At 40.7% G+C, this 12090-nt stretch overlaps 1 protein-coding gene across 7 annotated transcripts in view; it reads left to right on the plus strand.

Moving 5' to 3' along the window:
• LOC311258777 (nuclear factor 1 C-type-like) overlaps positions 1–12090 on the plus strand; it is a 109797-nt gene that overhangs the window by 36909 nt on the left and 60798 nt on the right. For all 7 annotated transcript variants that reach the window (XM_084355361.1, XM_084355359.1, XM_084355358.1 and 4 more), the window contains exon 4: positions 1603–1786. In XM_084355361.1, coding sequence (XP_084211487.1) covers positions 1603–1786 — 184 coding nt within the window. The remainder of the gene's footprint in view (positions 1–1602; positions 1787–12090) is intronic.

A 12090-nucleotide genomic window follows, 5' to 3' on the forward strand; every position in this document is an offset into this window, starting at 1 on the left:
GGTCGGTACCAATGGGTGCCTTATATATTCTAGTTTCCTATGATATCTGTATCTTCATTCTAGCTTTAATACTTTTAACGCGATAATTGTTTCAAATTCATTCAAAAATTAGCGTGCTCATTTTGACCATAGCACTACTCTTTAGGTGTCTAGTTGCTTACCGTCTGAAAGAAAAGGCAACTGTCCACCTGTTGGTCCTGCTTTTTCCACTTTGGTGCTACTCCCTCCATTTGTTTATATGCCCATGACCATATGCCCATGACCACCAGTGACAGTCGGACTGAGCGTTTTTTCAAACAGTGTACAGTCGGGAGGGGGGTGGTCACACAGTTTTGTTTTCCTTGTTTTTCCTAAATTGAAAATAAATCAGAAATAACAAGAGACAGCCAGGGTTCATAAAAGGAGGACATATCATATGTCACATATTTAGATATATTACTGGGGGGGACAGATTGGTATTTTCCCAATATTGGGGGAGACACATCCCCCCCAAAGTATATGGTGGTTATGCCCATGAGTGCAACATGCACTCATCGCAAAAAAAATAGCTCAAAATCCAAAACTTCCTGCTTGGTTTACGTCACAGTACAAAGAGACTTTTTTGGAGCTCTATGTGCAATATGCATGTTTACCGAATTTCATAAATGAAGATTAATGTAGGGATGGACTAGCGAGCACGCCTTTAGCCCGTGTAAAGCTGTAAAGCCCCGGTTAAGCCCCTCTTTTAAGCATTTTCTAAATCCAAAAAATAAATATGTAAGTTAATAAACAATTTAAACAAAAGGCAATGGAAGGGAAAACACTGAGAATGCATATGCTCTCTTGTTCACATATTAATCTGAACACACATACACATTATAATCCATTCTTCTGCAGTTAGAAGAGCTTTTACCAACACATTTAGAGCTTTTTGTTGTATAGCCATCATGGTGTGCAATATCAAGAGAAGTGAATTTGAACCCTGTTTGACACAGCTGATCACTGCCTGGACAACAGTCTCTTCTGAGTCTCCATCACATATGCAACCCAGACATCATTAGTTCATTTAGTTAAGAATGACAGACAGACATCTGGTTTCACAGCGCGCTACAATATCACCTGATTTGCTTCATGTTTAGTTTTATATTTAAGAATCTGGGTGTGGGGTGAAAAGACTCCACTGAATTGTTGCCTGTACCTACTTAATTTTGTGACAGTGGTTCTAATCGTCCATTTGGGTTGTTTGGAACTAACATGACACTTTCACGGTATAAAAACATGGCCAAAACCTGAAAGCAGGAGCATGTTCCCCCATGCCCTTTCCTACATAACTACAGAAGACTATTTTTCCCTTCACTAGGTGTCATCATCTAATTATATTTGCTCCATCTCATTTAAGAATACATACATTATGTCATATTTAGCATCACAAATGTCACATTGGTTAAGTAATAAAATAAAGTTACAGTACACAGTACACCTTTTTGCCTTGAAAGTAGTTGAAATGAAGCAGTACTGTGTACATGAAGGGGAGCAAAAGTGCAGTGTTTCCACATGGTTTATTGACTTGGATTTATGTTGTTTTTAGTCAATAATAATGTTGTGTTTTTTCCTTTTTTCAAGGTGTGGCGGTTGGACCTGGTGATGGTCATCCTGTTCAAAGGAATCCCATTAGAAAGCACAGATGGAGAGCGGCTGGTAAAGGGAGGCCAGTGCTCCAATCCAATCCTGTGTGTCCAGCCTCGACACATCTCTGTCTCTGTCAAAGAGCTCGACCTCTACCTCGCTTACTATGTACAAGAAAGAGGTATGTAATAACAAATCAAAGTGACTATGAGGAGCTTTCAGTTTTTGTTGATTCTAGTGGCCCCTTTTGAAAAAAGTGGTACAACACCAGTGCCTGCTGTTGTAAAATCTTTGCTTTTGTTTTGGAAGCGAGGTACAGAGAGATGCAAGATAGATCACGATGAGTTCATGTATTTATATGTGATTTTATACGATTGACCAATGTAAGTCTTTCTGTGTTTGAAGGTATAGATCAGAGGATTATGGTTGTAGATGTGGAAGTTTGACAGACATAGGTGGTGTGAGGGATTGATGTAGGTGATGAAGAAGTAAATTTGAAACACCTGAGAAAAACAAAGAACATGGCTTCAAGAGTTTTGTCAAATGTGGAACTGCTGCACAGTTGCACAGTGCAACATTTAGGAAATTTGAATTGTTTTCCATGATTAACTATCTCCATGATTTGTGGTCTGGCCCCAACCAATCACTTTCTCTCTCACCTCCTTCGAGATCTGATTTTCTAACCAGGCTAACTTTAAGGAAGCTAGCACATTCGACTTTCCTTTCAAGAAAGAGAAGCCATGCTGCTTCATGTGAGAAAACACAGTGTAAAGACACCATAGACAGAATCAACATGACATCACGCTAACAACAACAGACCTATTTAACATTTCTGATGTGATCATTTCATTTAATATATCACTATGGTAGCGTCTCTGCTATCTACATAACAGGGATTTCTCAGACTAACTGCCAGTTTTGGGTAAACTCAAGCTGTCATTATCTTTAACAGGTAAATTAGGTCTCCAACCTATTAATGAGATATGAGACATGCATTTTAGATCAATTAAATGTACACACTTTGACACAACAATGAAAAAAGACAATTAAGTTGTATGTAAGCTAATGGATGATGCAGGGGGGTTTCTATCCTGGAGGTTATTGTTTGACAAACATTGTGATGCGGTCTACTTAGCAGGTGTTAAAAGACACCCAAACTGCTGTCACCTTACAGTATCTGCTGTTACAACTGCGAACTAGTGGCAAGGGTTAAAAACAAGGGTATAATTGTTTGAAAAGTTTGGTAAAAAGTCATGATTTAAGCATCTAACTTGTTGACCTGATATATTCTACCATGCAGCCTGGGTTGGCTGACGTGAATAAATGTTTTAATACAGTAACATTTAATTGTATTTGTTTAAAGATAAAAATAAGGGTAGTTGTAACCTGAGGTGATATTTTATTTAACTTTCCATTGTGGAACAAAAAAGACAAATGTATGACACTTGCTAGCTTTTCAGACCTTTCAACTACATCCCACAGTCCTCATTGACAAATGACCACATGACCAATGTATGGAACATCATTCATGTCATAACATGTGGGAGTTGATGGTAATCCCTGCGTCTGATGGCCTTCTAGTACCAGATCTGAATGTTCTCCTTGATCTGTCTCCTTACTCCTGGTTGATGACCTTTGACCCCTTCTCAGTTGATGCTGTGAGCAAGTTTCAATTCTGAACCTACACCCTCCCGCTCTCACTCAGTTTGAACGTTTATTTGGAGGGACCGCCAAAATAAGTGTCATTCCGAACCAGTTCACCTTATGGGGGAGTGGGTTTTTAAGCCTTCCAACACTGAGTCTGCATCAATTCAGGCTTACAAACCACACTCTTCTCAGGTGCGTGGTAAAGCAATCGGGCCAAAAGAGGTATTGTCATATATTGATGTACCAAGCATACGTACCAACCCAATCCTGGAGCACTTCAGAAAGACATGGATAAAAGTTCTAATACGTCACATCTTTATGAGCGAGGATATTCTTCAAGTTGGAACAATCCATTGATCTGTATAAGAAAGACACCTTTCTTGCAGGAATAAAGGCTGGATAACGATATGAGGAAAGTAAGTGACTCACTTTTATATGGCAGTCACTCAATGATCAAAAATCTAGGAAAGAGATCTTAACTCAAACATAGAAGTGGATGTATGTAAAACTGGAGATGTGCTGGTTACATTTACTCTTTACAAATGTATACACAGGTATTTTTAAACTCCTGTTCAATCAGGAGAGACAGTAGATGATGTGTGATAAAAGAGTTTTGTCAGAGTCTGTGGTGCTTAGACTTAGATTTTGTGATCGAGGGGTGTCTGCCCTGAGAAGCAGAAAGAAAAATGGCGTCCAAACTCTGTTGGTGGTGGCTAATGACTCTGCTGAGACCAATAGGCAGATGAAATTATGAAGCTGGAGGATCTGCAAACAGTGGTGGTGATATGTGAAGACTGGGCGGTTATGAGGAGGTGGAGGGTGTATGCAAAACAGCAGCATGAATGAACTAAAGGCAGAGAGAGAATGATATTTATTTATTTGTACAAGTCACTTATTTGGGAATAAGAGGATACAGCTTTTGTTGGAGTACCCAGACATTTGATAGGTGAGTTGGAAAACATACAACATACATACTAGTTTGTTAGTTTGTTTGTTTGTTGATTGTACCTTGCTGATGTGGTTTTATCTTTAATCTTTATTGAAATGGTTTACATGAATGGAATCACAAGAATCTAAGCTTTCTAACGATGTATGGCATGACTATACCTTTAAATTGAGATGTTTGCCTATTTGCTAGTAGTTGAATGGCCCGCGGCAGGCTCCTGACTGTCAAGCGAGGTGTGCAGGCTCAGCCATCCCATTAAATGTAGTTGAGAGAGACAATAATAAAGCATAGAAGACATGACAAACTGAAGCTGAAACAGAAGCACTGTGATACTTTCCATCTTTCAAATCTTCACTGTGGCCAGTTTAAGATGCTGCAGTAGCTTGTTTTTCATAATTCATTGTTTGAGAGATTGTTTGTTGCACACGTATATCCTGATCAGGGAAAATAAAATGTCACTTTGTGCACTAATCTGGCTACTCTGTATTTGCAACACAGTAAAACAAACATGATCAAAAACTAATTCTAGTGTTGGGAAGGTTGGGAACCACTGCCTTAGGAAGAGGCAGAAGCTCCACAGAGAATAATGATGATAATAATAATAATATTAATAATACATTTATTTTATAAAGCACTTTTCAGGGTACTCAAAGACACTTTACAGGTTAAAAAGCAGAATAATAAAAAACAACACACTAAAAACATAAGGAGTATATAAGGAGTTATACATTAAAAGTTTTAAAAAGGTGAGTTTTGGTGAGTCCTTTGAAGGTCTGTACAGGCTCTGATGTGTTTGGGGAGGGTGTTCCAGAGGGAGGGGGCAGCTACCGAGAAGGCTCTGACACCCCAGGTTCAGTGCTTGGTCTTGTGTGTTGGAGTGAGGAGGATTGCATCGGAGGAGCGGAGGCTATGGGATGGGGTGTGGCGGTGGAGCAGGTCTGCGAGGTAGGGGGGGCCTGGTTGTGGAGGGCTTTGTGAGTGAGGAGGAGCACTAGCGGAACAAATCAGAGCCAGGCCGGGGGCAGGGCACATGACCGGGCCCTTTAAACCCAAATAATAAAGCTCATCATAACATAATTTTACAACATACACATGCCCGCAACGGCGGGGCTTACAAGCTTCAGCACCACGGAGAGCAACTATGTCATTTTGAAGTCCATCAAATGGACATGAAGTATAACAAACCAAGAGAACAACAAAAACATTAAGCTACATGGCCCCTAATAATAAAACAACACAAATTCAAAGCAGTTCAGCACCACGGATAGTGACCACATCATTTTGACACCCACTTTAACTATTTCAACTAATGAGAGCACAGTAGGCTACTTGCCTATATCAATAGCTATAAAGTTTAGTAAAACTGGCACAGCGACCCACATGTTCACGTACAAACACAATTTCAATATGAAGTACTATAGGCCTACTCACCACTATTTGAAGGGCATACGACGAGCCTTGCGCTCCGCGAACTCGTCCACGAAGCTCTGTATGTCCATTATCTTTGCTCTCTCATTCTCTATGGACAACATGGCAAGTCCACTCAGTCTCTCCTGTCCCACTGTGCTCCTCAAGTGGTTTTTAATGAGTTTTAACTTGGAGAATGAGCACTCAGAGGTTGCAATGGTGACGGGAAGAGTCAAAAATAAAAGGAGGACAGTGCAAACCTCACTGAATGTAGAAGTTATAGCTGGGTGGTTGACAAGGAGCATTTTTGCCAGATCCGCAACAGACTTTTGCTTTGGTATCTGGTCCCTGAAAGAGGTTCTAAAACAAAGCAGCTGGCCAGGGAAGCTTGGGCCGATGTCCCGACTGTAGTGCTCACTAAGCCGGCGGGCAGCTTGGTGTAACTCCTCATCTCCTGCTTGCAGCAGTGTGTTGGGGTTTATTATATTTATTCGTTGCATACAATTATACAAGTTCAGCAGCAGTGAAATTAAATTGCAACTACTCCGTTTACTGTGCAAAACCAGAAAATAAAATTTAAATAAGAAAATAAAACTGAAAAGATATTAAAATAAGACTTACATTTAAATAGAATATATATATATATATATATATATATATATATATACATACAGTATTATAAACGAATACAGAAAGAACCGTGTGCAAAGTAGCAGGGTGTGTATGCATGTGTGTGATATATGGTGTGAGCTGAGTGTGCGTTATGTTGGTTTATAAGAGTTTATTGTCCGAATGGCCTGAGCGAAGAAGCTCCTCTTCAGATGCTCAGTCCTGGCCATGACACTGCCTAGCCTTCTTCACCAGTGAGATGATGTGGGTTGTCCATGTTAGGTCCTCAAAGATATGAACTCTGAGGTACCTATAGCTGGACACCTTCTCCACGAGGTCCCGTAGATCTGTAGTGGTACGTAATGGGACCTCTGCTTCTCCTTCCTGAAATCGACCACCATCTCCTTGGTCTTGGTGACGTCCAGGTCTAGGTTGTTGGTCTTGTACCAACAACACGATTGAGTTGGTGCTGTGTGGCTGTACAATCATGGGTGTACAGGGAGTAGAGCAGGGGGCTCAGATGCAGCCTTGGGGGGCCCCGGTGTTGAGGGTGCGGGTGCTGGAGGTGCAATTCCCAATCTTCACCACCTATGGTCTGCCAGTCAGAAAGTTCAAGACCCAGGAGCAGAGTGAAGAGCTCAGCCCCAGATCCCTGAGCTTGGCGACCAGTCTGAGGTGAACTATGGTGTTAAACGCCGAGCTGATATCAATGAACAGCAAACGTGCATAGTTCCCCTTGCCGATGTCCAGGTGGGAGAGGGTGGAATGGAGGACATGTTAGATGGCGTCATCAGTACTCCTATTGAGACGATAGGCGAACTGAAGGGGGTCCAATTATCTGGGTAGTGATGAACTGATGAAGTCTTTAATGAGTCCCAAAACACTTCATCACCACAGATGTGAGAGCTACAGGGTGATAGTCATTTAAGCAGGCTGGGTTGGTCTCCTTGGGTACGGGGACAGTAGTGGACGACTTGAAACGTGGGGACGATCGAGTGAGCCAGAGACAGGTTGAAGATGGAGGTGAACACTGGAGCTAGCTGGTCAGCACATGACTTTAACACCATCCCAGGGATGCCATCTAGGCCAGCTGCTTTCCTGCAGTTCACTGCATATAGTTACAGTTCAGAGCCGTCCTCCCTAGTAGAGTCGCCCGTGCTAGCCGTGATGCTAGTGGCGCTAACACTACTGTTCTTGAAGTGAGCGTAAAAAGAGTTTAAATCCTCCACCAGTGAGGGGTCTGCGACTGCCGGGCTGTTCGTACCTCCTCTGTAGTCCGTGATCGTCCGAAGTCCTTGCACATGCTTCTGCTTCTGCTGTGCGTGCGTTCAAAGCCTTACAAACAGACCAATCAACCCATGGTTTCTGATTGGGAAAAAGCAAGTCACCACTTCCGTAAACATGTCGACATCATCAGAGCTCAACTGGAACATGTCCAAGTCAGCATGAAGAGTGGAAAGAGCAGTGTCCATGTCTGCATGTGGTGGAATATAAACTCAGATAGTGAGAACCAAGGAGAACTCCCAGGGCAGGTAGAAGGGGTGACAGAGTAGCGTTAGATGTTCCAGGTTAGGCGAGCAGGAACGAGACAACACTTAGACGTTTCTAGGGTCACACCAGTTGTTGTTGGTCATGAAACACACTCCACCGCCTCTAGATTTGCCTAATTCCTCCATCCTGTACATCAGAAACACGGAGAATGGATCGGCTGGTTGAACTGCATGGTCTGGCACCACAGGGGAGAGCCACGTTTCGGTGAGGCAGAATATGTTGCAGTCCCATATGTCCCTCTAGAAACAAATCCGAGCCCTCATGTCGTCAAGCTTGTTGCCCAGAGATTGAACGTTAGCCAGCAGGACACTGGGCAGGGGTGGACGGTGTGCACTCGCTCGCAGTCTGTTTCGTACTCAGGCCCATTTTCCGCGATGTTTCTTCCTCCTGCAGTTTCGCCGAGGCCCGTCTCCATTGTTAGGGTCAGCGTCCCGGAAGATCTCCTTCGGCCAGCTGTGATTATCACGTATAAATTCAGAAACAAAGTGTGAAGTTACACTTGCGATGTTCAGGAGTGTACTGCGGTCATATATATTTAGAGCAGACATCGAGGAGATGAAAGTACACAATAAAACTAAGTAAATAACAAATAAAACGCACAGTCTGAGCGGAGCAGTCACGACGGCGTCCAACCACAGCAGCGCCATCTTGCTTTTTGAACAAACAGAACAGTATACACAGACAGCAGCACTGCAAGCAGGAGTGTGCCTGTGTTCCCACAGCCCTATGTTCCCACGTTTCTAAGATTGCAGCTGTAACCCTAAACCCTAACCCCTCATTCATTCATTTACTATAAAGTGCTTCCAAAAAATCTTGTGGGAGGATAGGGCTTAAATTGAAGGGAAATATAGGAACACAAGACCTAATTTTGAAAATGTCCTAGAAATGTGGGAACATAGAGCTGTGGGAACATAGGGCATAATTTTCAGTGGAAAAAAAAATCTTAGAAATGTTGGAACATAGGGCTGTGGGACCATTGGGATATGGGAACATAGGGATGACCCCGCTGCAAGCAGGTCATCACAGAGTACTTGGACCTGAATTCCTGTTGGTACTCTTTGGAGAATCTGCTCCAATTAGTGACACCTACACGTCACTTCATGTGAGAAATGAAAAGTCATAACTATCAAAATCAAAATGTGTGTACTTACTTGTCAAGCAGTATTGGGTGAACTTGTTAAAAAGTAATCCATTAGAGTACTCTGATGACTTTTTTGTTGTAATGAGTAACATAACAAGTTAGTTACACATTTAGTAATGAGTTACTATTAAAAGTAACGCTACCGAACACTGCTCTGAAGCCACAAAAAATGTGCTCTTTTCTGAAAGTTGTCAGTCATGATGTCTCGAAAGGAAGAGAACACACAGGATCAGCAGTGCTTCGTCACCATCCTGGAGGATTCAAATGGTTATGTGTCCCAAAAAAATGTTGGAAGCTGAAAAGCATATCATAGATATCATAAAATTGATTTTAAAGTATTTTTTTCATGAAAGGGTTGAAGGCACCTTGCTTCCCTTTGTGACCAACAGTGCCTGTCAGCTGTGCTAAAATCACAGTTGAGTACAGTCATAGCTTATTGCTTGAATATTTTTCATGTACATTGACCTTTGTTGTAGAGAAAGTAAATGCTGAAAACACAATGGGTGATAAAAGGGAAAAAAAAACAATTCTTATACTACTTACTAATGTAAAGTGTTCGTACGATCAAGCTTCCACATCCGTGGTGGTAGTTCTCCTCACTTGTATTGCTTTGGATCCTGGCGATTGCAGTGGGTCCATGCGGTTGAGTGTTGTCCCAACCATAGACATATATACATAGATACTGCATTGACTGGATGGTACGTTAACGTTGCCGCCATATTGGATGTGGCAGGTCTGCCCTGTAAACAAGTACAAGTAGAGGTGAAAACTGTGGGTTTTTTCTGAATAAAAAGCACTAACATTTACATTTAACTCATTTTGATTAATCGTTTTTATATTCAATGATTTATATTAATTTAAGTACTAATTATGACAATCACTGAGACAAAAATGAACAGTCTACAAATCAAAATAAGACACTGAAATTAGCAGTGTGTCTGCTTTCTTTTTTATAGCAGTGAGGAGATATACTCCATGACAGAAAACGATACACTATTTTAATTTATTTTTACATTTTATTGTATACAATAACATTTCATAGTAAAAAAAAGTTACCTATAAATGCAAGTCAATTGTCCCAAGGGAAATTTAGTGGACATAAAGGCTGCCACATAAAAAATACATACACTTGGTGAAGTAACAGACATAAGAATGACATAATTTTGTGATGTAGATGTTCTTCCCCTGTGGAATGTTGTACATACATACTGACCCAACATAAAAACATGAAAACAATAAAAGTACAATTTCTTAGCACATGCCACACCTTTGATCAGGCAGTCTTTACAATTATCTCAAAGCATCCATTGCCCACCTGAAAAATAAATTATAAACAAAATCTGATATTATAAATAAATCCTTTGAAAAAACAGACAGTAGGACTAAATAACAACTCAAATATGGACAGCTACTTACAATTGATTACATTTTTATGACCCAAACCCAAGTTCCAGAAGTCCATCCTGGTCAGGCATGCACAGGCCATTCGGTTATTAAAATGAAATGGAAATAATCAGTACATCTCAGCAATACATATTTTTAGGCTACAGCTGTCTTGATAAAGAGTAATATATATGCAGGGTTTCCTCCAGGATTTTTTTAAACCGTGGGGGAGGTCTGCCCCGGTTGAAGAGGGGGGGTGACGACGACAACATGAATTTTGAAATGTGAAATTATGACTATTTCAAACTGAGTGTTTTTCTAAATACATTATTTACTATAGGGTTTACGGTACATGAATTGAAAATAATAATTGAAAATAGGATCTTGCAGAAAATTACCTGGGCATTACCTAAGCTAACGTTATGTCATGCTGTTCAAAACGTGTATCTGAAACGTAACGGGTTTCCTCTATCAATAGAAAATTAAGTTTAAAAAAAAAAAAAAAAGAATCTCTCTGAAATAATGATAGAAATAATGTGTATCCTGTATTAACAAATCAATAACATTTTTTCTGTAGCCTAATCCATCTATAACATTAGGGTCGTTTTCAAGGGTTTAAACAAAACTGTATCAAATATAACCTAGCTTAGGTACAGGGCCGTAGCCAGGATTTTTGAAATACCGAGGTCAACATTCGGCAGACTCCACATGCATCTCACTGGTTCCTTCTCCTGCTCTTTCCCTCTCCTCTCCTCCTGTCTCTGTCCCTTCAACCTCTTCATCTCTCTCTCCTGTCTCATCCTCTGTTGAATTTTTAAAATGAAAAGTCTAAGTATACTAATGAGGCACGATTACTATAATTTGACCTAATATTTTGATGCCATGTTTAGTCACATTATTACTTATCCATCCAAACATCCAAATAATATTATTGATGGATAATTCATACTGTGACTGAACATGGCCTTAAAATATTCTGATTCATTGCATGTCCTTTCATTTTTCAGCCTAGGCTACATTTACAGAAGGTTACAGTTTAGCATCTCTATTGGCTATCTGTTGCATCTGTAGGCTCCTTCACTATTTTTCTCATTCTCTTAGCTTATTACAATTCTCACCTTTCCTCCTCTTTGCCTGATCATCCTCTGCCTTTCTTGCTGCAACAAATGATAACTTGGATTTACCACTACGTTGCATCTTTGCTCCGATTCATTTAATTGCCGTTCTAAAAATAGACCTGCAGTCACATCGCAACCGTGTTTATTTTCAGTTTTAATGAAACGAAACTTAAGGAAAAAAATACGAGGACATGACCTCGGTGTCCTCAATGGTGGCTACAGGCCAGCTTAGGTACCTTTCTTTCACCCTTTTCTCTCCCTCCACGTCGGACTGTCGTCTCTACTCTCTTCGTCTTTCGCGCGCCGCAGCCAGACAGGCAGGTGGTGACTCCGGTGTTGGTTTTTCAAAATAAGGGTATTTGCAGCGTAGCGTCACATTTCATGAAAAACACCATGTTTTGTGCCAAAATTCACATTTCATACAATAATTTACATTAACATAAACATAAAACAACATAAAAACAAGGTAAAAAAAACCCAAAACATTATTCTGAAGGTGTGGCGGCTTCTATTTTGCCGTGGCGGTGCGCCACAATCAATTACATGTAGAGGAAACCCTGATATGTATATATTAGGGCTGTCAATCGATTAGAATATTTAATCGCGATTAATCGCATGATGATCATAGTTAATCGCGATTAATCACAAATTAATCGCATATTTTTCATCGGTACATTAAATTG

Source organism: Pagrus pagrus (assembly GCF_965226575.1).
Source record: "Pagrus pagrus genome assembly, chromosome: 6".
Taxonomy (NCBI): Eukaryota; Metazoa; Chordata; class Actinopteri; order Spariformes; family Sparidae; genus Pagrus; species Pagrus pagrus.